At 29.9% G+C, this 27,252-nt stretch overlaps 1 protein-coding gene, 1 long non-coding RNA gene and 4 pseudogenes across 2 annotated transcripts in view; 3 read left to right on the forward strand and 3 right to left on the reverse strand.

The window, feature by feature from the left end:
* LOC149878119 (interferon-induced very large GTPase 1-like) overlaps positions 1–6,784 on the reverse strand; it is a 34,360-nt gene extending 27,576 nt beyond the window's left edge. The window contains exons 1-2 of the mRNA XM_090073421.1: positions 6,648–6,784; positions 3,639–4,224 (exon numbers count right to left, since the gene is read on the reverse strand). Of these exons, the coding sequence (XP_089929547.1) occupies positions 3,639–4,073 (435 nt within the window). The 5' untranslated portion in view covers positions 4,074–4,224; positions 6,648–6,784. The remainder of the gene's footprint in view (positions 1–3,638; positions 4,225–6,647) is intronic.
* An 890-nt stretch (positions 6,785–7,674) lies between these two features.
* LOC149878120 (uncharacterized) lies at positions 7,675–8,189 on the forward strand (annotated as a pseudogene).
* A 737-nt stretch (positions 8,190–8,926) lies between these two features.
* On the forward strand, positions 8,927–11,546 carry LOC149878121 (uncharacterized; annotated as a pseudogene).
* Positions 11,547–14,091: 2,545 nt separating this feature from the next.
* LOC149878122 (uncharacterized) lies at positions 14,092–22,065 on the reverse strand (annotated as a pseudogene).
* LOC145195956 (uncharacterized) lies at positions 16,033–17,746 on the reverse strand (annotated as a pseudogene).
* On the forward strand, positions 18,489–18,960 carry LOC149878123 (uncharacterized). The gene is made up of 2 exons (XR_016447507.1): positions 18,489–18,555; positions 18,637–18,960. It is a non-coding gene; the product is annotated as an uncharacterized LOC149878123 (long non-coding RNA).
* Positions 22,066–27,252: the final 5,187 nt, after the last annotated feature.

A 27,252-nucleotide genomic window follows, 5' to 3' on the forward strand; every position in this document is an offset into this window, starting at 1 on the left:
TATATATATATATATATATATATATATATATATATATATATATATATATATATATATATATATATATATATATATATATATAAACACACACAGACATACATATATCAACTTAAGCTATTTTTAGATATTTTGTTTGAATGAGTTTTTACAAACTTTTGAATTTAACATAAATATTAGTGTGTGTGCTTTTACAATATTTTTGTATTTAGTTCTTTTAAGGAAGGAATTGATATCACAGAATTCTTTTTTTCTTTATTTCAATTTTATTTATTTTTACTTAAAGTTTATATTGTAAATTTTTTTTGCCATGTCTACAGTTTTAAAAAGTAATATACAAATGACAAAAATATAAGTAAATTATTATCATATAATCATATTACAATCAATACAACAAACAACCTATTTTAAATGTATTATATTTTTGTAATTATTTATTATAATAATATGGTTATTATTTTCTTATTTGATTGATTTTATCAAATATACCTTTATTGGTATATCTTACTATAGAATATATTTTATACATGTCATATATAACTTAGCTGCATTTTTTTCGGACAGTTCCTGATCGGCTATTCATCAGCTTATTCATCATAATAAGGTAAATCGCCGATGTTATTTTTACGTCTTTGCTTACGCCCTGCCGATGAGAAGCCGCACATCAATAATACATCAAATTTACATCTGTAGCCAATGAGATGCGGACGTCGCGCCGATATTGGGCCGATGCTATTGTGTTATCTGGGTGTGATTTATTAAATGCTTTATTATTACTTTTATAGAATACTTTATCATTTATTTTATTTGCCATAGTCAAGCTATAGTAGCAACTTAATCCCAATCAAGTTACTACTATAGCTTTTTCCATGGAAGGCTTTTGGTGTGAGATTTATTGTCATTTTAAGGCTGCGAGTTTGATTAAATTAACTCTTAATTTTTCCCATTTATCATATATACATTAATAAAAAATCAGTTTAAATGAATGGCATTGTTTTAGTAACTGAATAACTTCCCTAAAAATAGCTCACAGTTGTACAAAATTTTTTTTTTTAAATATCCTAAAATTCAACTTAAAACCTTTTATATTTGACATAATAGACGTAAAATATGAATATTATTCACAGACCTAACCTAAAATAAGTTAACCACTCAGCGAGTTATGTATATATTGTATTCAAGACGGTAACTGCAGAAAATTTCTGTATTTAATATTTATTTACAAACGCGTGCAAAAGTTTAGAAACACCTACCTTTTTTCAGTTTTTAACGCATAACTTTTCACAAACTTTCTCAAATAACCTAAGATTTTTACCGAATGTGCTCTTTATTATAACAATTCAAAATCCATTTCACAAAATTTTTAAAACTCACCGGTCAATTAATTTTTATTGTTTTTTTTGAAAAGGCTTCCATTCAAAAGTTTAGAAATAGCTGAATTTGGATTATTATTTATTTCTATAAAGCTGAAATCTTTACTAAAACTTTCAAAATTTACAATCTTTTAATAAAATAGTTTCAATAAAAAAGTCAGTATTTGGTGGCTTACCCATTTGCCTTTAAAACAGCATCACAGCGACAAGGCATCGAATCAACTAAATTAATGAGAACTTCCTGAGGAATATTATACCACGTTCTTTAAGCAAACCAAATAAATTGTCTTTGTTGATTGGTTTTCTACCAACAAATTGCTTGTCAATGTACTCCCAAAGATGCTCAATAGGATTGAGATCTGGGCTCTGTGAAGGCCATTCAAGAAAGTTGACTTTTTTTGATTGAAAGTATTCCTTAACAGATCTGGCACAATGCTTTAGGTCATTATCTTGTTGAAAGATCCAATTTCGATTCATTTCGTCCTTTGAATGGGGCAGCATGATGTTCTTCGTTATGTCTAAATAAAATTTCTGGTCCATAAAACCTTCTATGCAATGAATGGGATCCAGGTTGTCACGACTAAAACACCCCAAAACCATAATATTTCCTCCTCCATTTTTAACACTAGGTAACTAATATTTTGGATTGAATCTGTCTCCTATTGGACGTCTGACATCTAATTCCGTAACTACTGAATAGCTTAAACTTTGATTCATCCGAGAAAAAGACTTTTGACCAATCATTAACTGTCCAACTGAGATGATCTCTCGCAAATTTTATTCTGGTTCTTAAATTTCTCGCAGATATAAGAGGTTTTTTAACTGGTCGGCGACCATACAGATTATTTTGTCGTAATCGACGTTTAGTTGTATCAACGCTACAGTTTGTGCCATGAAACTGATGCATAATTGAATTAAGTTCGACAGCAGTCATGCGAGGATTATTCTTGCAAAACCTTACTAATAATCTATCAGCCTTTTCAGTTGTAACTTTAGGTCTTCCAGAGCGAGGCTTGCTTTCAATAGTTTTGCGCTGACGAAATCTTTTCATAATCTGACATATTCCTGGTTTAGAAACATTGTAAAGTTCAGAAATCCTTTTGTAAGTGATTTTTTTCCCCACAGCTTTTATAATTAATTTCTTTATTTCATCTGAAACTTCCTTAGACTTTCCCATGCTTTTTAAATATCACTACGTAATTGAATTATAAAACTTCACCAATACTTTCTCAATTAGTTATACTTCATTGCTTTTGAAATACCTCAAGTTAATTCAAATAAAAAATTTCAGAAAAAATTTGACCTTTTATAATGCTTTTGTTTACAAAAACCTGATATAATTGCGGGTTACTATACTGTGTCTAAATTTTTGCACGGAAGCCTTTTCAAAAAAGCAATAAAAATTAAATGACCGGTGAGTTTTAAAAATTTTGTGAAATAGATTTTGAATTGTTATAATAAAGAGCACATTCGGTAAAAATCTTAGGTTATTTGAGAAAGTTTGTGAAAAGTTATGCGTTAAAAACTGAAAAAAAGTAGGTGTTTCTAAACTTTTGCACGCTACTGTAAATGTTTAATTATGTTAAAATTTGAATAAAATCTTCTTTTTTTTGAAAAAAACTTCATATAGTCATATATCCAGATCGCTTTTAACATCTTTCAAGCGTAAAGCAATAAAAACATAAAAAAAGTGTTTTGGAAACTTCCTGACACCAGTACCTGTTTTAATTACAGTAAAATTAACTCTTTGATACCCTTATGAGTCTATATATTCTCAGAAAAAAATTTTAATTCTTCCAATCATTCTAATCAAAATCAATGTCATTGAATTCTTACTCTTTAATGCAAATTTTTAAATCAATCAAAGTTACGTCATGTTCGAAATTAACATAGTCGAGTGTCAAACTGGAAATAAACAATTCTGCTTATTTTGACCATCTCGCGTTCCTAAATCGAATATATTAGGCATTGTTATATAGCTTTTAATTTCTCGCAAATTAGTAAGCACGCGTATCCATTCAAACATTGATTTGAAATGTAATCACTGCTTGTAATCATACACTGTATTTCATACTAATTGTCTTAAGTATATCAGGCTATATTAACAATTGTACTTAAAACGACTTTGTCGTTCTGTTTGAAATCCTATTGCTTAATAAACTTAATTGAGCAATTGTATGCTTATTTGCCATGTTTCTCGATATGAAAATTATAACAGTTTTTACATGTTTTTTTGCTTTGCGTCATTTGCATTGCCTTTTCACTTACCGATATAATCTGCGGAGCATCTAACTCAACGGTTTTCTTGTGAACTGTTTCAGTCAGTAAAACCTCTCTGTGTGTGTCATCAATCCCCAGTAGTTTGAAGGAATATCCCGTCCCAAACAAAAGTTGATCAAATACATAAGTGTTTTCCTGTTTAGAAACATTTACCCTCCTCCATTCAATTTCTAGTGCAGATTCTTTGTAGTTCACAACGTAGCATTCTAAAATGATATCAGGGTGTTTCCAAGTTAACGTCACAACTCTACCATCCATTACAGTTACATTGAGACTGTATAAGGGATTAACTGGAAAGGATTTTATGGTTCCATCAACCATTTCGCTAACTGCACTTTCCTTTATCCAATTCTCTATCTCAAACGCTTTGTCTTTTGAGATAAATGTGTTTTCATCATCACTAAAATTCTTTTCGTTAGACATTTTGCATATGCTCTTAAATGTCCGCTGCTTCAAGGTGTTGTTAAAACTTAGTTTTAGTTTGCGAAGAAAACCATTTGTTAGGCGGTCGAAAAACGAGGATAACTTTGCGATGAGTCTTTCAAAGAATCTTTAATGTAAATTTTTTTAGTTTCTAAAAAAGATAAAAAACAAAATATTTTATTACTTATATAATAAACGATCTGTTTGCTACTGTTCTCCGCGGTATAAAATCAAACTCAAATATTTTATAGAGATAACTACTAAAAGTAATAAAACTGCGCTTTTCAAATGTTAAATACATGCTATGGTAATTTAGAATGCGAGGTTCGTTTGAAATAAAGGAAAATGTTATAGTTAAATAACTAAAGAACTCATCATTTTTAAAGAGAAAATTAATATTCTTTTTGCATGAAGTAAGTCATGCGTTATAAGGTTAACTTTTTTTCATTTTGCTTTTTAAGTTTTTTAAAATATTTGTAGATTTTAAAAGAGAACTGCCTTTTGCAGGGATTCCAAGTTCACTGCTCTCGTAGCAAGTTTATCTTACCATCTCGTTTAGCATTTGTTATTGAATTGGGAAGTTTAGTGTTATATGATTTTAGTTACTAAAGACGCGTCTTGCAATTCCTTTCGAATAGTCTTAAGAGTTCGCGCTAACTTGCGTTCCAGAAACGCATTCCGGTATTAAACAAAAAAGTGCTCCCAGTTTGTATACTATCCGTTGCAAAATTGGAGGCTCAGTTTGGGGATTTTCAAACACATAACATCTGTTTATAACTCTTGTCAAAGGTTGTGAAATCATCAAAATTATGTTGACAACTGAATTAGAAAGTTCTTTTAAAAACGTTTAATGACAAGAATCAAAGAGCGTTTCCAGCAGCAACAACGCTGTGATTGGGTGTTCCTTCTTCAGGGCAAAAAAATTTTCCTAAGCAAGTGCCTTTAATTCAAAATTTCAACCTAACTTGGAAATTTTAAGCACATTATCATTATTGTATGCAACAAGCTTTGCACCGTATAAAAGTAAACTTGTATTACTGTCAGGTTTCCACACTTTTTTCACCAGAATAATGTGAGCTTTAAAGTACTAATACTAGAGCGTCAAGGATATTTCATTTAGAAATCGTGTTGAAACCGAAGTACAATTCGGCGCACAGCGTTTGATAGAACTGAATTTACCTTTTCAGAATTCTCCAAAGTTCTTGATGAATAAATTGAATTGCGACAAACGTTTTTAGAGAAGACTGTAGTGAAGCCATAACTTTTCAAATGTCTTTATAACTTTTTGACAAGAAAACTATTTGGTGGTTGATGAAGAAGTCGGTGACTAGAAACTATCGGTATCCCGACTTTTGAAAAGAATCAAGATTGAGAGGTTGAAAAAAAATCCCGAATAAACATCACGAGGCCATAAACCTAATGCAATAATCCCCAAAAATCATCTTGAAAAACTTTTCGAGCCTAACTTTCAAATGATGACAAAGCCCATTTATATAAAGACTTTTAAAAAAGGTCGACATTTTGAGTGCCAAAGCTATAAAAGTTAATATAGTTGCATGACGTTGGTTCTCAAATCATATGTTAAAAGCGTTCTATAATTCCCTTCTGTTCTTGTTCATGCACCTTTCCTTTCTTTGTCTTAAGTTCTAAAAATGGTCCTTTATTTCTGAAACATTGGCCACCTGATCATGTTCTTTTATTTATTGTTAAAGAGACAGGAATAGAATGAAGTTTATTCGACAACTTGCATTGGTTAGCTCATGGACGAGGTACATAATTCCATTTTACGGTGTTGAACAGTTTTTTTTTTTCATATTTTTTTTTTCATAATTTTGCACATAGATTGAGAAAAAAAAAAGCTCTTTGTATAACTCGTTATTTTGCAGAAGGGCGTTTTCAGAGCAAGCATGCTTGAATCTTTTTTATCAAGTTAAAAACAAATAAAATCCTATTGTTAATCGCATACAGCATAATTACGAAGGTATAAAAAAAACAAATCAAAAACGACAGAATTAGAGCAATCAAAATATATGAGCTAATAACTAAACTCTAAAGTTTAGTTAAAACTAAGTTTTACACATCATCCATTTGAAAAAAACGAATTGTAAACTTATCACTGATGAAACAATGATGAACATTGCGTCAGTAACATAACGAACTTTTTTTGTGTTAAAGTAGTTTTTGAAGTATAAATACATTTTGTTTCTGATTTAAACAAATCATATCTTCAGAATTAAATTGAAAAAGTTCTAAGATCAGTTTTGAAAATTTGGATTTCGTGCAGTTAAAGTTAATTGAAAAATAAAACAAAAAAAATTTGACTTTTGTATTAACTTGTAAAAAGTAGATACAGGTCAATGTGCTACTTCTGTCAGGTTATTTAAGGATGAAATGCTATTTCAAAAATGCTAGTTTAAACGCAAAATTTCTTCTTGCCCGACAAATATTATTAACAAATCGATGTATCAGAAGTTTTCGGTCAACAGAATCTACACAAACTACTTAAAAAAGTTGCGAAATAGTTTAAGTCATTTAAATCACAATGATGAAAGGAAATATTACAGATACACTTACATTTAAAAAATTCTTAAGTTGATAAAAGCGTCAATACGCCAACCATCCTACGATATTGACTTTATCAAAAATTGCATTTTATGAAAGGGTGTTTATAAGTTTTATTAGTTTCATATCAATAAGATTTAAAATGAAAATCCTTTAACTAAGTTGCAGTTGAGGTTAGAGCAGAATGCATTCATTTTAAACAATAAAAAGATAATAACTATTTTAAATGAGTAAAACAAATTCTTTGAAATTAATCTTCGTTGTTGTTCATAGATAATTACATCCATTTAGTTTATGAAACCTTTTTCATATGACATAGACGTTTAGATCGTGAAACTTAAGCAATGTACTCACCGTTGGTTTTTTTTTTTTTCTTTACTTTTATTGTTACTATTTTAAAGCACTTATTTAAAATCTCATAACCGGTAAAGCATGTTCTGCCAACTTTGTCTTCAGATATTTTGACATCCATAAAAGCGAGTAAGAGCTAGACTTGTTTTAGGGATTTCAGTCACGTGACTCTTTCCGTATCCCAAGTTCATCATACAAATAAACGGGATTTTTTCGGCAACTTTTTCGGAAAATATTTTACAACTATCTAATTTCAAACCGAATTGCCCGTTTTATACCTTTAACAAATGTTAAAAAATAATGTTGTTTTGTGAAGGTTATTCTTTGAAGTTCCTTAAAAAAAAATGCCAGAAAAATTTTTCAAATCTTTTTCTTCATAGTTATGTTTGTTTACACATTTTGACTAGTAAATATGCTGACTTATATTGTTTTTTTGCATTATAGCACCTCAAAAAAGAATATCAAGCATATTAAATTGTAGTATTTGATATTAGTTTTTATAACCATTTGCTTTTTATATCTGGACTTATCAATTTAAAAAATTCACTTTCCATCAGTTTTTCGATCTTTTTTAGCCATTATGGTGTTCCGTTTAATCTCTATAGTTAGTTATCTACGTGGATATTTAGAAAGCGCTTATTAATGTGACTTTGATATATAATTAGTTTTTTATATCAAGCTGTTTGAAATGCAGAATAGTGATCTGTATTTCTGGTATCAAAATCTAAAAGACAAAAGCTGAGCCAATGTGTGCACAGTTTTTAGAAAACACTTTTTTTCCATTTTCCGATTTACTAAAAACGACGTTACTTTGTTTTCGAAATTAAAAAGAGTGATTCAAAAAGTTAGGTTCCTCACTAAAAAAAAGAAAGAAGAGTTTTTTGCTTTTCAACTTTATATCACCATTATCTGAAACATGTTCAACCATTTTCACAATCAACGTCATATGAAAAAGGGAAAAATCTTATGAAAGACCTACATCTCAAAATCAAAAATAAAACTCTAAAGCGCAATGTTGAAGAAATCGACATATTTAAAAACGTTTCTGAAAACAACTGTAACCAATTGAATGGTTTTGAAAGTGAAAATAAAAAACTCAAATTAGCTGTAAAAACCAGCAATAGAGAGAAATTAGAATTTGTAAGACAAGCCATGCAGTGTAAAGTACTACAGTCACAATCAAAAGTTTGGAACATTGTATAAAAAAACACAATTTTCATTAAATTATTCATTTATTTTATCAAAATTTATTAGTAACGATGATAATTGACAAAAATAATAACTTAGAACTATTAGTAAAGGTTTTTATGAATTTAATATTTGATATGGTGTCCTTGAGCTTTCAAATAGTTAGCTAGGCGGGTAGGCATAGAATGAATGAGTCTCAAATATTCAGGAGTCATAAGTTTAGTCCATACCTGCTTAATTTTTTCTTAAAGATCATCTGAAGCTGAGGGTCGCAGTTTCTGGACTTGAATTACCAGGCCAGGGGCCAATTACATCAACCCCATTCTCACGTAACCAATTGCTTACAAGCATGGCCCTGTGACAGGGTGCTCCGTCATGCTGAAACTTGTTGGCATTCGTAAAGTTCATGAATAATTTAAGTTTTTCTTGAAGTATATCAAGATAAACATGGCTATTAATTGTGGTGTTAGGAGGCATAAACCATAAACCGCCACTTTGATTTGCTAGAATGGCACCCCATATCATAATTTTAGGGCAATGTTTTACAGTCAAAAGCAAATACTTGGGGTTGTATCGTTGACAAGGTGGGCGCCTAACGCTTGTAGAACGACCACCAAATTGTTCGATTAATGATTCGTCGCTAAATATTACAATTTCCCAATCTTCCGCTGACCAGTCTCTAATATTTTTTTGAGGTTTTTTTTGCTGGAACATGGCTCTTTAAATGAAATTGTTTGCACAAACGTCTTCTAATGTTCACAACACTTGGTGCAACACCTGCGGGGAAAAACTCAGATGAAATTTCAGAAGCACTGGCAAATGGATATGCTTTTGCATAACGATGCATGCGATTATCTGCCCTTTGAGTAGTTACCTTTGGCCGTCCAGTTCTAGCTTTGCTTTTATAAATCACCAGTTTCATGATATCTCTTCAATGTTTTTATAATACAGCTATGTGTTACATTAAAACGTGCAGAATTAAAAGTCAGTGTCAATCCTTGTTCACGTAGAATAGCAATCTGAGCACGTTTTTCTGTTGTTAATTCATTAATTCTTCCCATAACTATTATTTTAATGTTTTGCTAAAATAACAACAAACTATGACTAAAACAAACTAAATGTTTATAACGTAAATTATGCATGCATATAATATTAATACTCAAAATTTTCAATTAAAAAAAAACATATTTAAACACAATTTTCAAATTTTATGAAAATTTTTTAAATGGTCCAAACTTTTGATCGTGACTGTATATACAGCAACAAACAAAAGCCTGTTGAGTCTAGTAAAAAGTTTACCACATTGACACTAAAGAATAAAATAAAAAAAAATTCGAAATTTAAACAAGAAGATTGTTTATTGAGATATAAAGTTGAAAAAACAACAAAAAGAAATTGATGCATTAATAGCACAATTTGAAAAACAATCTCAAACTTTAAATATGGAATTCAATAACCTTAATCAAATGCTAGAAAATAGTCATACAAAAGTTGAAACGTTGTGTCAAGAATAAAGAAATCTCAAAAAGAAACTAAGCCGTGTGAAAAATAATTTAAGTAAAACAAAGGAAACAATTTCCTTCTTGTCAATCGAAAATCTCACTTTTTTAAAGTCAGAAGTTAAAGATCTTATTCCAATAGCTGAATCATTAAACAAAGAAAACATTTATTTAAATGGTCTTTTAGAATTGTTCGAAGATGAAGAAATAGTATCATTTGAAAGAGGACGTTATTAAAATGATATTCAAACAAACAAATATTACAGACATTATCAAAACTTTCAGTTGACTACCAAAAGCGTTTGAAAGCTATCATTTTGACAATCAGAAATGGCCTCAGGGGATGCTGCATCAATTTTGAGTTCTTCAACAGAAATGTTATATGATATTTGTGATATTCTAGACACAAAGGACAGGGAAAAAAACTTTGCAAAGTTAAATTGTTCATTAAAAACAACTATGTCAGATTTAGATTCTGTCAATCCACTCTTTAACAGTAAGTTCAAAGAAATGAGGGAGCTATTGTTACCAAAAGTTATAGAACATTGGGATAGTTTAACAATTCAATAGAAAAATGAATTTAAGGATATGTCAAACTTTTTTTGCAAGTTACATCTTTTAACAAACTTTGCAACTGAAACAGATAAAGTACTGGATTCATTTGAAAATAATGCTCTGAGTGATGCTCACGAAAACATTTTTGATTATAAAACTTTTGAATCTGGGGCTGCAAGACTGATACGCACTGCATGTAAAGCATTCCACAAACAGGTAGTAATGAAGCTGGTGCTGCAGGATATTTCAATTCTTTTGTCATTGAAAAGGTAAAGACAAGTGTATGTTTGCTCCTTTTATTGGCAATAAATTTAACATTTTGTTTTATGATTGGGCAGCACTGTGTTATCATTCTATATCTATTGAAGAATTTTTGTGTCAATGGCCAAATCCTAATAATCTACTGAAGGCAGTTAAGGAAGATCTATCAATTATATTCTTTTTAGCTGAATCTCTTGCACTAGTTATTTTTTAATAAGCTTATTACTGGTCCTCTTTGGAGACTTATTGAAGAAAAGAAAAACATTCTTAGCATGAATAAGTTTTATTTCGTTCAAAAATGAAATTGTCAGACCTTTGGAAAGATGCTTCTCCAATGCTCCATGCAACACTTGTATTTGACCCAAGTGATGTTAAAATACCCAAAGATAAACTTTATGAAAAACTATTTTAGGATACTGGCAATATAGAATTTGGTGTCTTAGTGCAATAGTCATCAGAAATAATTTCCTATGCATTCCTAATTATACTAGAAAGAAAAGCAATTGATCAGCTCCCAGGCGGTAAATATTGGAACTCAGATGATCAAATTCAAAATGCTGCTGAAAATGTACCAACGGCTAACAAAGCTTCAGAAAGTTATTTTGCAGTTTTGGATCTACTTATTCGGACTAAACCAAATGCCAAAATTCAAACAATTCAAACATATACTATGTGGTGCCGAAACAAAATCTTATCATGGGTGAATGCAAAATCAGAAGAAGAGCGTTACGTTTTTGTTGAAAAAGCTTTTCATGGTGTTGAAAAAATGAAATTAAAGTATAAAGAGTGACAAGTAGAGTTAATTTCAAAGAAAATGTCAATATTAGAATAAAACAGCAACTTAAAGCAGATGCAGAAAAGAAAGCATCACTAAAAAAAAGGAAATATAGTTAATGCGCTTATTCAATTGAAATCACAAGTTTGGCTGATAGTAGAAGAAGCAGAAAATAAATCTTCAAAAATTTATAATAATACTTTAAGGAAGCAAGTTATTAGAAGTCAATTAGATTTTTATCGTTATGTAAAGAGGGCAAAATGTTCATTGAAGCTGTTTTGATGATCCAGGTAGTTTAGTTGAGCGAGTTGTTCTTCATAAAATAAAAGAAGTTGATGAAGAAGAGTATTTTTGGTGCAAAGCAGATCATGTTAGAATAGCGGAAATCGGAAAAAAACTCAAGCAAACATTTCATGATGTTGTTTATGAATCAGAAGCTGGAAGTATTTAAAGGAGATATGATCTTGTTGTAAAAGATATAATCACTGAAATTTTTTTTCAGTATTTACTAATTTAAAATCTTGTGATTGTTATTTCAGATCCTACTATTTATATGTAAACAAAGATAAATCTATTATATTTTTTAATGATAATCGAATTTATTAACATTTTACTTTCAGGAACATATGAACACTATGAAATCCTTTAAAGTTTGAAAAAGCTCTTGTTTCGACTGAAGTTGTTTTTTATGGTTTCCGCAGAAATTTTATTGCCTATATCCCACTTTGATATTTTCTTCATTTTAACAAGTGTATATGAGTATGTTAACTCTAATAATAAAAAAAAATAGAAAAAATTCTTATTTTTTTACAGCTTCCACAGAAATTATAATTTGTTTGACCCAATTGCCCCAACTGGGGAATTGAGTCTAAGGATTCTTACATATTTTTAGAGTTTTCATAACTTTTTATGAATTAGTTCACTTTTATTGGATGAAAAGATATTATTTTTAAACAAAGGTTAATTTTTATACTTTTTAATTAGAAATTGTTACTTTTGACCCAAATTGGGAACTGCCCCAAATGGGGAAAACAACCCCTTGAACTCTTAGATATTTTTAGGATTTCCATAAACTTATGAATTTGTTCACTCTTATAATTTGAAAAGGCTCTTGTTTTTTAATTAAAGTTGATATTTATGCTTTTTACAGAGATTTTGTGGCTCTTGGCCCATTGACCCCATATGGGGGAAACGAGCCTAAGGATTCCAATATAGTTTCTAGATTTTAAAAATTTATATGAACTAGTTGGCTCTGACGATTAAAAAAGTTCTTTTTTCTTAAATAAAGTTTATTTTTATTACTTTTACCGTGGTTTTATAGCTCTTGACCCATATGCCCCAAAAAGGAAAAACAACCCCTGCTCGAACTATATCACAAAAAGAATATGTATAATTGAATACATTGATTCTTTTGCTTAAAAAAAAAAAAATAGAATGAGTATACTTAATTAATTCTGCTCAACTGTTTGTCTTCTTTTCGATGTCAATTGAAAAGTAAATAAAATTTTTAATTTCGGTGCCATAAATCCTTAAGAAAAACTTAAAAAATTTCTACCCGAAACAGGCATTACTAAGCAGTACATAAATTTTCATAACACGTGAACCAATTATCCAAATTTAAAAAATAAACTCATTTTAAAATCGTCTATGAAATTATTTTTGAAATAGTAATAATTATAGCCAAAGATAATAAAGATATTAAAATAACGTGAACTACTTGTTAGAAGTAAACTTAGTAGTTGGTAGGTTGTTTGCGAAAAAAAGACTTTATTCGGTTCCTCCATCAATCTATTTAGTATTTATGTACTCAACATAATGTGTTTTAAGGATGATTATCGAACTTTGCGCGAGATCTTAATAAGCTGATAATCACATAAAACTACATGTGAATTTATAAATGAGACCATCACATTATAGAAAATGAAGAAATAATTTTTATTTATCTCACCACCAAGTTATGAACTAAACTTGATTTTGAGCAACTTATTTGCATCTTGGTGAGTTAGCCATTAAATCTATAGTTTAAGTTGGATTGAACATTTTATAAACATTTTTTCATGAATGATTCGTTCATAAAATCTGAAGCGAACTACATATTTGAATTTTCAAGATTGCTAACGACATCTCTCCCACAACAAACCGTTTTCAATTGAAAGAAAAGAAAATTTTCAATAAGCAATGTTTATGTATGAAAATCTTCGTTCTTTATTTCTTGGCTCTCAATTTCTTCACTCTCTATTTTTTTGTTATCTACATTTGGTTTACTATTTTATCTTTCTCTATTTCTTCGTTTTCAAATTCATCCCCAGCCAACACAATTTCATTGGGCCAATATTGGGCCAATACATGATGCCATTATTGGGCAAATATTGGCTACAAATATTGGGCAAATAATGGGGAGTGCAAATTGGGCCATTACCGGGCAAATATCAGCATATATTCGGCAGAATCATAGCTCCAATAGTGGACCAAGATTAGTTTTGATTGGCTAATCATGGCTCAACATCGGCTGTTAATGTCCCAAATCACGGCCAAATATAGGCTTCTACTGGCCCGACATTGATCATAATAATCGCCCAACCTTGGCCAATACAAGCCTAATATGGGCTATTCCTGTCACTATATTAGATTTTGTATACTCACACCACATTTTTATTTGGCAACATGAGCTTACAACTATCAATTCCATGCTATCAAATTTGTAATACATAAGATAACAACTGAATTTCTTTCTGAAAAGTTATTTTATCAATTTGTTTGAAATAAAATACAATTAATTAAAAACAAATACTTCTTCATATTTGATATAATTATTTATTACAAAAAACTAAATGTCTTCAACAGAACTTTCCAGACTTTAACGCCTCTCCTCGCAAATTCTTTTTAGGCTGTCTCTGTCAATTGAACCTGACAGCCATTTTGACAGGATCTTGTCCAGTTGACTAATCGTCGCTGCGGGAAAGTTTTTTCTTACTGCATCTACATGAAGAAATACCAAGATTAAATAGAGATGAAAAGAAAAAGGAAAAGAAAAACATCTATCAAAATAAAACTTCAATCCGCCACCACTGAACAAGTCACAAACGCAGACGTCTTGTCTGTTTAATTTAATAATTACAATGACACTTTCATATTAACACCAGGTTAAAATCCTAATGCCTAATTTCAATAAAAAGTCAAAATCAAAAGTAAATTACTAAACAATATACTATATACAATTCTGATCCGTTTTTATTCAACATGTTTTGCTTATTCTTTTAATTAAAAGATTTATAACTTAATTATGTAATTAGATAATCCATTTTACAGATTTATATAATTTTTTTTTATTATCAATTTTATTTAATTTGGATAGAGCATTTAATTTATTAAATGACATCACAAATGAAAACAAAATAAAAATCTCAACAAATGACAACTTTACATACATTCTGAAAGCTAATGTTTATCAAAATAATTCAACAATAGAAATAAAGCAAACTACTACAAAATAAAAATACTAAGCGTATTCAAAAAATATTTCATAAAAGTTTCGGAATGTCCCATATATATCGGGCAACTGGCTTATTTATGAAATGCCTAGACTTACCATATATCACATCTTTCACCCCAACTAGGCCACTAAACTCTAGCTTTCCTTTTCTTCCAGTGAAATTGTATAGCATCGAGAGTTGTGCTGTCAAAATTCTTTTTGATACTCTTCTCATACAGTCTTCCTGGCTATTCCCAACAATGCGAGCCAAATAGTTTATCTAAGAAAAAAAAACATAAGCTTTGATAGATCTGCAACATATAAGCTATGATAAATCTGCAAATGGATCTGCCACCCAACCACAACTAATTAAAAGTAAAAAAAAATTCTAATCGTGCATTTAATCTATCATGCATGCTTTGCTTGTTATTTACCAAGTTTCTGATAAATAGACTTGAAATATTTAGCTTAATGATAAAATTTTCCCAGATTAATCAGAGCAATCAGTTACAATTGATTTTATTGTATAAGTGTATTATTTTATATTAATATTCAGTTTGCCTTATAATACACACAGATAACAGATGTTGCGAAAGCGCAACAAAAATGTTGATTACCGCGCAACATTTAATTTTGGCATTTGACTCCCAAACATTAGTGTTGACAATTTTCAACATTAAATGTTGCTTAATTTAACGCAACATTTAATGTTGCGTTTTTTACAACACAAATGTTGAGAAAGCTTACTTTAGCGAGGACTGCGTTGTAAACCTTTTTTTTTTCAAATTCTGCATTTTAAGGACTGCGCGCTTCATACCTTTATCAAATCAAATCAAAATTGAATTTTAATAAAAAGCATGAGTTTAGTAATTGCGCATACGAATAAGGAGTCATTCCATTACATAAGTGTATCTGTGGGATCTTTGGTTTGTATTTCGATAGTCTTATTAATATTATTTCAAAGTAATAATGCTTAAGATTAAAATAAAAAGCAAAAAATAACTACAAAATTTAATGAAGTTTTTCTACTAAAATTAAAAAAAGTAATTGTTTTTAGTTCTTTTGTACAACTTTTAAGTCATTGCTCCCAAGAAGTCTAATAAAGCGGCACTTTTTCCGATTGAAACATTCATCTGCATGAGATGCTCAAGCAGACCATAAACTGGCTTTATTTCGTGTGGATAAGTTAAATTAAATGCATAAAAACACTTCAACAAAAACTCGATTGCATCACAAAAACAAGCTGCATTGCGAAGTTCGATGGCCCGATCATCCAACTTGATGTAATAAATCTTATTAAGACGAAAAAGTAGGGGTGGGAGGTTGTCTATACCTGCCCATACGTTTTTTTGAAGAGAAGCACTGCTTCAGAGACACTAATCTGTTCCTGTATGAATAAAAATAAATATAGATTTATAATTTATAAGACAACTTGAAAATAATTGCGTGACTTTTGAATGATTGAACTGTTTTTAGAAAAGATTTAAACTTACCTCGTTCATATCTACAAACATCAGATTAGACACTACATCTCTCCCGACTCTAGGAGCTTTTAAGCCTCGTTGCGGTGGTGGAACCAATATGTGAGGCAACAGCAATAACGATAACTCAGTCTTTTTGTCTAGAAAAGATAAGTAAGTAATTTTTAATTTATATATTAATTAGGAATAGTTTAAGAAATCCTGAAAGTTGCTTACCTTCATCAAATTCATCAGATTGGTACGCTCTGAACATTTGTTGCACACCAGAGTTATCTTAAAGCTTTTCAAAATATACAAATATCTTTTGACGAAAAGATAACATAGCAACTCGCAGAGTAAGAAATTCGCCTGCAATCGCTGCAAGCTCCTGGCTTATCTAAAAATAACAGAATTATAATAACAGTATACCGTCTTTTTTTTTTTGCAAAATATTGTTATGTTTGCAAAATTTCATAAATAATTTATGAATAATTTATATAAATAAATTATGAAATTTTATGATCAGTAAAAATTCTTTTAAATTTATTCTAATCCATCCATATTTATGTTAAACTGTAACAATATCAGGATGAGATAATATTTAAGTTAATAATATTTAAGGATGGGATAATATTTATTTTGTTCCATTAAGTTGCATATGAAAATATATTTACTTTTTAATTATATTTTTTATATAGAAATTTTGAAAAAACAAAAGCATACCAACTCGTTTACATCAAATAAACGAGGGAATCTGTTTAAAATACAAGTGGCATCAGGATTGCAAGTATTGATCCAAGATCGTCTATTCTCTCTAGTGTTATGCATGAGCTGCACTAACTCAGATAGGTTTATCGCCGTTGGCCTACTTTCTCGAAGTCGACGCTCATCATCATCAATGTTTGGTAAAGGATTACAACCCTGACTCTAACAAAAATTTAAAAAAATCATATATACACATTTTGGTAACAAAAAGTAACCCTGAGATTATTCTTTAAAAAAAAACCTATTTTTTCTCCAAGTCCAAAGCTTTTTAATAAATGGGTCTCTGTGACGTTTTTGCCGCACATATTGGGCAAGAAAACCAGTGGCACCTTTTGCACAGTAGATCTCTTCCTTTAAAAAAAAAGAGCTACATTATGCTTAGTCTTACAATTAGCATTTGAAAATACACAACTAATTAATGTTTACATATCCATTTGGTGTGGCTTTGGAAAAAAGAACTGGAAATTCCATGACAATACTCTTTGCCAAATTTGTCATTTCTTTTGAACTAGGATCATTTTGACTAAAAAGAATTGGGTAAAAAAGTTAAAATGTTACAGTTTGAAAAACTTTTAAACTAAAAAATAAAGTTAAAAGATCAAACAAAAAATGATAAAAACATTGCACTAAGGCACTCACATTAAACAATTTTTCATCAGATATTTCCCAAGGACTTTAATCATTAAAACACGTTCTGAACTTGTGTAGTAGATGCCTTGTTTCAGCTTTTCAACTATTTTCGATCCTCCCTTTGTATAGTTACATAATATCTCCTCAACTGCATAAACCTGCACAAAATTGTTACTAATGAGCTAGTTTTCTATATAACTATACTAATAATTCATAGATGCACTTTCTATACTATTTTGTTACATTACCTGTGACTTTACATTTACTACATCACGGGCGGGTAGTGGTAGCATTATTGCAGCTGGAGTTGATACTGATGTTGAATCCAACATTGATGAACATTCTGTTGAAGATTGTGAGTTTACTAATATAAAAAAACGACACTTGGCTAACAACCTAAAATTTACAAAAACCAGAGTGTTTTAAAAACTTATTATTTTAATCAGTGAGCTCTGGCAAAGATAATTAGAAAGCACATTTTCACTAAAATTATATTTCTACCAAATTTCTAAAAAACTATAGGCTAAAATCAAAATTTTTATTTATCTAACTACAAACAAGTACTTTTGCTAACTTAAACTGAAACAAAATTATTTTAGTTATTATGAAAATTGTTTTAAAGCTTTAATTATAATTAATTACTTTACCACTTGATTTTATCCAAGACATCAAAAGCTTTCGCTCACCCATCATTAAACCCAGCTCTCTAAGATCTTCTTCATTAAGCAAAACAAAGGAATCAAGAGTCAATCCCTCTTCTATAAGCCAAGGTTTTTAAAAAAGTAACAAAATTTTGTCAATTACGGTTATTAATGTGATGTTTAACATATAGTAATGAAATAGATACAGCGGGGTGCAAAATAAAAGCTACAATGACATTTTTTTTTGATTTTAAGTATAAAATGTATAATCAAGCAAAACAAGAAAAATTGGATGTGGCAGTTAAAAAATCAGGAAAGAAGAGGTATGTATATATATACACTAATATTTTTATAACAAAAATCTTTAAAAATACTGAATAAAATGGGCACATTTAATATGTTAGAAAACAACTAACGGATATAGAAATTGGACGAATTATTGAAGGTGCTGATCGAGGAGAGTCTCATAGAAGCATTAGAAAGCGTTTTAAACGGCAAAACTCCACTATTAGCAGATTGGTGAAGAAATATAAACAAACTGGTACAACTGATTGGTCTATTGGATCAGGGAGAAAGCCTGAAACTTCAAAAAAGGAAGATCGCTACATTCTTAACGCCGTCAAATAAGATCGTTAAAATTACATGTAGTGATATAAAACTAGATTTGAACCTTACTAATATCTCAAAGTGGACAATATCTTGTCGAATAAAAGCATCAGGTGAATTTTTTTCTGGAAACCAAATAAAAAAAACCATTTGTTAGTGAAATCAATCGCAAAAAAAGATTAAAGTCAATTTGCCTCCAAAATATCTTCTGACGGCGGTCCCCAGTGGCTTTCGCCTCCCGATTGGCGGTGGCATCCAAAAAATTCTGCCTCCAAAACAAAGTTCTAACGGTGGCCTCCAATTGGGAGGCGGAAGCATCTGGAGGTGGAAGCCAGAACATTCTGCAGGCAAAAAAAGCTTTGGGAAGCGGCCGCCAATAGCTGCGGAAGAAACGCGGAGGCGAGAAGATTTTTGCCGTTTATCATCTCTGCTTCCAGACTATGCGCCTCGTGAACTTATAAGAAAGTCGAGCGTAATATTTTATCCAAAATGGTAGTGTATACTTCGAATCTCAACAATTAATGTTGAGTTTTATTTTTCAACGAAATTTATTGCTCAAAGACCGGTTTCTCAACATTGATGTTGCATTATAATCAACATTTTATGTTGAAAATTGAACTCAACATTTTTTGTTAAGCGGTTTCGCAACATTTGTTTTCTGTGTGTAACAGCAGTTGTGCAGTGGTAGCGCGCTTGTCTCAGAAACCAGCAATTCGAAACCCACCTCTGGACAAGTTTTTCTTCCTCGGTTAGAAAGGAAACCAGAACTTCTTATTAAATATGCCTCCGCATAAAGTCTCCGCAAAAGTCACATGCATATGAATTGAATATTTAACCAAAGTAATGGTCAACTTATGGTGAAAAATTTGCCACACAAAAAGAAAAATCAAGTTTTTTGATTAAAACCAATAACAGTGCAGTTATACGTTATTTTATAAATGATTGTTATTAAGAAAATATATAACAACTATTTTTTAAATTATAAAACATTATTATATATACAAAAAGATACAATTTAATAAAATAGAGATAAAAATTTGGAAAATAATAAAAAATAGCTTACTGTTCTTGATCTCTGATCAGAATCTTCAATAAGAATTCGGATGAATTCCTGAAGATCATTTATCTGTTGGAGCGGAAAGGTCAGGGCTTCTGGAATAGTTACATTCATAGTTTGCCCAATAGTGGCTTGTTTCTGTCGCTGCTCTTTAATTTCAGCTTTCAGCTCCTCCAGTTGCTTGAACACACTTTGGAAAAATGGCTTAACAGCCTCAGCCACTGCATGCTTTACTATATCAGGAACTATAGATACAAAAATATTTTCAAGTTACATGCTAATAATGTATATTTTAAAACTTAAAAATCTTTTTGATAAACAAAGTTCAAAGTCTAAGTTATTTGAGGGCAAAGGCCTAAATAGAAAATTCTAAAATTAAAACTTACGAGTTGTGGAAGCAGAACATGCTAATGGTTGACCAAACATTTGATGAGAAGATGCTGGTACAGTTTGACGTGGAGTTGGTGGTGCAGGAAGTGAATTATGCACCACATTTTTTGATGGTGGTAGTTCTTCTTCTGAGCTTGAGCTTGAACACTGACGATTTCTCCTTAACACTTTGGATTGAATTTAAGATCCAAATTCAGGAGCCCTAAAACAATATAATTTTTTCAAACAATAAACTGAAAAAAATTCTACTTAATTGAACAGGAGTGTACCCTATGGTTTTTTCTAAAACATTTTTCGTTTTACTTTAATTGTCCGCTATGATAATCAATAGTCCCTATTTTTTTTTTTTGTAAAAAAAGAATTCATTCATACTTTTTATTACGCTAATTTTTTTTGACAAAGTTTAAATAGAAATTTATTTCACTTAATAAAAACAAAACGTTCAGTGTTATTGTCATATGATTTAAAATGAATAAAAAAACAATACACAAGCATTTTGAATAAAAAGAAAATGTTATTTTGAAACATTCAATATGCAGGAGTAACGTTTAATTTTCTTTTGATGCATTTGCATTTTTATTTTAAAAGAAAACGTGCTTTAAATTGCAACAACATTTTAAAAAAAACAGTATAGTTGTACTTTACATTTTAAATTGGGTGCATCTAATTGAATAGAATTTAAGTCGGCTTTTTTTTATAGCGTTTAGTAAAATTATATAACGCACCAAAGAGTGTTCACTTTTAAACTAATTTAAATAATAATAAATAATAATAAAGTTAAGCTGTTACAATTGTTTTACCAATTGCGGAACACAATAACAGAAGAGAGTGTGCTGAGACAGCTATACTGTTAGCTAATCCAAGCGTATAATTTATTTAAATTGATGTTTTTAAAAAGTTTTGTCTTAAGATAAATTTGATACAATAGTTTGTTGCATCTATTCTTAAATTGATCGATTGAGTCATCTTCTAATTCAAATGCTTTTTTAACTGTTTATTTTGTAATAGTTTCTTTTTTAAACAATCACAAGGAATGAAATCTGCATCATTCAAAATACAATTTTATTAATAAACACTCTTTTTTATATATAAAAACAAGGTCAACCAACAGGCGTTTTTTTCAAAAGCCACTCTTTGGAAAAACAATTCATCCTATGCCCTTGGTACAGCCCTATTGCTAAAATCAATTAAGGGTAATTTTAAAATTTACAAGATAATTTAATTATATATAATCTTACACTTTCTTTTTGAGTTATGTATAACAAAAAAAAATAAAAATATCACAGTTCAACTAAATGTTAAGAACTAGAGCAACAACATATCATACCATTGCTGTCACTGCTTCCTTTTCCTCTTTTCTGACTCAATGACTTGTTCAGAGCAACTTGAAGAAATGTTAGTGTTATCCAACGACTTGACTTATGCCCTTCTCATCAATTCATAATCTGGGACAAATAAATTTTATAATTATTTTAACTACTAGGTATAAAATAATGCTACCCACTGTGTTCGTTTTTTTGACATAACCATTAAAAAATTTAAGCTTACAGGGTATAGTGTAATTATAGATTTGGTACAAATTTACTTACCTCCGCTTTTCAATAACAGGCAAATATGGATAGATGGGCTAGTCTTAATGATTTAATATAGGGACATTTCCTACTTTTGCCGATTGTGTGGCACCTATTGCCTGAGGCTAATAGCAGCTATTGGATTCCTGTATTAACAAACAATGTGGAACTACTGCTACTCCCTCTTGAAACTCAGTTAGATGAAACATGGTATGCTATAAGAATTAAGTAAAAAAGTATAAACAAAAATATGCATTAAAAAAATGGTTTACTTTCTAGTGGGCCACATTCTTCTGGGACACATTTCCGACTTTAATATTTAATGTGTACATACATTTAAAAGAAATAAACAAAAAATTTAATTTTTATTTAATTTAATTTAAAATACATATATATATATATATATAATATATACATACATATATATTTTAAATATATGATAGCAAATAAAGATGAATTTACCACATTCAACCTATATGTTTATGTTTTTGCACAACTCACGTGCAAGCATTTTAGTTTACAATTATAATATAGTTTCAATCAAGCAAAGTTACAACATTCTAGTTCTACAGTTTTGAGATGAGAGCTTTAAAAACAAGTGTTGTAATTGAAAACTTAGTCATTTATTAAAAACATTTTTTTTGATTGCTTTTAAACATATACTTTAGCATAAAACAAATTCAAATTTAGACAAATCTATGCCTTTAAAGGTTTATATTTACGTTTGTAGGTAAATCTATTATCTTAATCTAAGTTAATTATATGTTAATGAAAACTTAAATCATCAGGTTACTCCGAACTTTTGCTGGCTAATGTGTTTAATACTTAAGAAGTTAGTTGACCCCTGTGCCTTGTAGCAAAAGTTTGTATAAATTAACCTTGTAGGAGATATGAGGAAATAGAGAAAGAGATTTTTTAGATTTTAATAAGTTTTAAGCGATTATTTATAGTTATACATGCTACTTAGACAGAGGAATAAGAATAAATTTAGTCTGGTATGGTAACATCGCATATTTCCTTTGAATTTGATCCACTCTGGCAGTTTTTTAATGACTAGACAAATTAGATGCCTTCACAATATCAAAATTTTCCAAAGAATTATTAGGATAATTAAAAAAGGGCTCAATAGTTAAAAAAATTTCATAAACAACCCAATGGTTTTCATCACTATCCAACTTTAAAATATTTCGAATCAAACAAAAGTCGATATTTAATTTTCGACAATTGTTTCCTTCTGAGGTAGAATAAAATAAACCATTTATAAAAATTTTTTTAAATTGTAAACAACTGGATTGTTTATTTAATATAACAGGGCCTTGGTCATGTAGCTTTCTGGAAACACCTTCTTCCATAGACTTGCAAGAATTTCTTATTAACAATCCATTCTTTTCTGATATACGCCTAATAACTTGTTGTAGAGGTAATAGTTGTTTACGTCTCAAATATTTAAAATGTCCCAGGAAGTTTTCAAACGGAAATGCAGAGTAGCTATCAAGTGATCCAAATTTTTTTACATCTTCTGCAATATGTATCAAGCCATGTACATAGTAACTAATAAATCCTCTTCCATAAATTTCCATAGCATTTTCAACAAAAGCGCAAAGAAGAGTTGCTGCACTATCTGCATGACTTGCACACAGGTCTGGACTAGCTAAACAGTGAATCCCAACAAAAATCAAAAGAAAATTTTTATACAGAGCATTTGACAGATGCCCTTTTAGCGCAACAATTCCACTATGTAATAAAAATTGTCTAAACTCAACTGCTTTCAATCTTTCAATGTCAATTAAAGGTCTACACTTTCTGGAAAACTTGGGCGGAATAAAAGTTCTAGATTCAAATAGCCTTTTTGAAATGCCATTAATGGATGTCTGTCCTATCCTTATTCCATCTCTAACAGGGTTTTTTAGTAAAAACATTAAAATCTTTTTCATTACTCCAAGGCACACTAAGTGCATGTAGTCAAGTGGAAACTGTGTCCCCATGCCAATAGACAAAGTTTTTAAAGGAATAACACCTATGTGATGTTCAAAACTGTCATCTGATTAAAAGCTTGATCAGTCCTAAGTGGAGCATTAGTGCTTGGAAATATAATCTTGTTGTGCCATTCCCCTTTTGTATACACTTATCACAACCATTATATCCAGAATGACCTTTGATTTGTTTCACATATGCTCTTGCAGGGGTGTCACAAAAAAAACAGGATATATTTATATTAGCAGAGTAATTTTTACCATCTACATACAAACTTACAGGGCCCTTTTCTAATTCAAGCATTTCTTTTATAGAATCTTTTAAAAATTCATCTATGTGTACTGGTTTTCTCTGTCCACAAAACAAGCCTACCAAAAAAGGTTCACTATTAAATGGTTTCGATACTTTTGCTAGTATTGGCCAAAATTGCTGTGTATTGGAATTGTGCAAAGGCAATCCATCAAGATTAATCTGCAGGGAAATCACAGGAACTCCTGAAAAAATATTTTTGAAGAAATGTGTTAAATGGCTTAGGTCCTGCAATGACTTTACAATACCAAAGTGAAAATAGGAACCAACTTCAACTGCTCGGACATTGCTTGAACGAGGTGTCTTCAGTATAGTTCTTGGATCTTTTGGAAGTGATGGGTGAAATATTCTCAGTAAAGATAAAAGAGAAGAAATGGCAACCATAGAAATAGAAAAAGATGCTGCCCACATTCCCAATTCAAATGCTAAACATTTTTCATTATTTTTAATTTCATCTTGATCCTCAATTTCGCTTTCGCCAGAATAAGTCTCTGATAATCATTCCGCATCACAATCTTCACTTTCACTTCGATGCATATATCTATCCCATTGACCATTAATTTCATTATCATTTAATAAAGTTTTAACAAGCACAGATGTAATTTCATCACATACATCTAAGGTATTGTTGAATTCAGATTCATTGTCATAATCTAACACATTTTGATATCTAGAAGATTGTGAATCAACATGATTAACTTTTTCCACCTGCGAATTGCCTGTAAAATTGTCATTAAAAACAGACATCTCAAAATGTTGGTTCATAGGTATAGTTTTACAGCTGACAGATTCTTCATCTATAGCAGTCATAATTTTATTTACTGACTTCATGATTTTTCGTCTCTTTGACCAGTATGAAGGCGCAGTATCCATTCTTGTAATACAGATTGATGCAAAGTTATATCAGCTGAATTAACAGTTTTAGCAAATTAAAGCAACTAGCAAAAAGCAACCCGTAATACGGGTTATGGTCGGTCTGTTACTTAATTTATAGTGGCTGTTTTCCACAATTTAAAGTTTCGAAACCTTAACTAATACCCTTTTAAAAAAACGCCTTCAAATTGAAAAAATTTAACCATCTGTAAAATTAAAATAAAAAGTATGCGGAGGTAAAAAAGTTTACCAATTATTTAACATCATTTGAGTAATTTTTAACTGACATAGGTTATATCAGTGTAAGGCAGAACCATTTTCCTCGACATTACTAAGTTCAACACAATACGTTTTTAGTTACAGACACAAAATAATAACACTTCATCATGCTTTAAATTGACAAAAAAGTAAAGCTAAATTCTTGTCTATTGTAAACAAACCATCAATTTTAATCAATCCCTAAAATAATTCATCAATACGTCTAACTCATTACGCAACTAATTAGTTTATTTACTAATATGAGCAGTAAACATATCTGGACATAAGTGCCAATCTGTCTTAACTCCTTTTTTTGTGAATGAGTAAAATACAAATTTGATATTTATGTTTCATATTCCGTCTTGGCCATATAGCCTTCCAATCGTTATTTATTGCGGTTTAACAGGAAACAACAATCAATTAAGTCTTAAATCCATTTTATGAGCCAAAAAATTTTAAAGTGGTTTTTTTACTATACTATCACATTTACACTTACAATGTACTATCACATTTAGCTACCAAAAATGTTTTAAATTGGCTTTTAAAGGTTACGTTACGTTCATAGATTTTAACGTGACATAATTTCATGTTTGTAAACCAAGCTGACCACACCCGGGTCTTGTTAAGTCTATTCAACACAGACCATTTTTATATATGGCCTCTTTGTTTCAATAGTTTTTAGTAAACGGTAATTTGCTACTATTTACTAAAAAATTCCTCTCGTTACTCGATATTTAATTCTCTTAAATATTTTGGCACCAATAAAGGACCTCTCTTCCCCGTTTTTGCCTTAATGGTGGTCAGGAGAATAGAGCTATTTTTATTAGGAGTAATGAGGTTTTTGATGAAGACCTTTTACCCGAATATTAAAATGTAAAACAATGATTTACATGTATAAGAATTTTCTCTATACTCAAAAGTGTTGCAAATGCAAACTAAGATAATTAATTAAACACTTATAAAATTTAAGTAACTCGATATTTGACAAATGCGCAAAACTAAAATATTCTCCTTGTTTTTAAAAGTTTTTAGTTGCGACCACCCGTTTAAAAAGATCCACTAATTTACGTACAACAAATTATTAGGCATAAAATAGAGAGAATATAAAAAAAATTGAACTAATTGCATATATTTATATCATTTTAACTGAAAAAAATTTACAATAAAAGGAAATCAGGTTTTTTTTTGTAAATCATATAAATTCATCAATCGTAAATCTAAATAAAAAAAAAAAAGGAATTATGATACCATAATTACAAAAAAAAACAAAAAAAAAAACACCACATAAAAACTGAAAATCGATTTACCTATTTATAGTAACCTATTTTGACATGACAGTCAATATAAACACTTATCGAAAATGTAACTATAAAATCTGTTTCGATGTACAAAAGGATTAAAAATACTAATAAAAAAAAAAAAAATCAAATTAAGATATAAATTGCATTTTTAGCATAATGTTGTCTTGGCTTTTAGTGAATAAAAACAGTAAGTTCCAATAATGAAACTATCTATTATTGATTTTAAAGAATAGACACCAATTTGAAGGTAAGCCAAGCAGTCTATCAACACAAAACATCACAACAATAACACATAACAATAAAATATTTACACCCTTGATCCTAAAATCCAGCGAAAATAACAAACCAAATTAAAATATGAAAGGCAAAATTAGAAAAACAATTTAAAGTTAACTATATCTATCTTTTTACTAAACATATAAATACATAAAAGTATATGTTTTTATGTTCAATATTAGTTATTCAATTACTTCAAATTTAGGACATTAAAACACCCTAGATTTAAAGATCAAGGTTGCATACTCTCATACACATTACGCTAAACATTAACAGACATTGTTATGTGTTTCCAGAATAATTAAAAAAGGCTAGACAACACAACCTAGCTCTAAAGCAGTAACACCGCCTGGCACTAAATGGTGCCAAGTCACACCTCTGCTATAAGTACATCGCTTGGCTGGC

This window comes from Hydra viridissima, unplaced genomic scaffold (genome assembly GCF_058129835.1).
Source record: "Hydra viridissima isolate aposymbiotic clone 2 unplaced genomic scaffold, HvirCarnegie_v1 scaffold_15, whole genome shotgun sequence".
Classification (NCBI taxonomy): domain Eukaryota; kingdom Metazoa; phylum Cnidaria; class Hydrozoa; order Anthoathecata; family Hydridae; genus Hydra; species Hydra viridissima.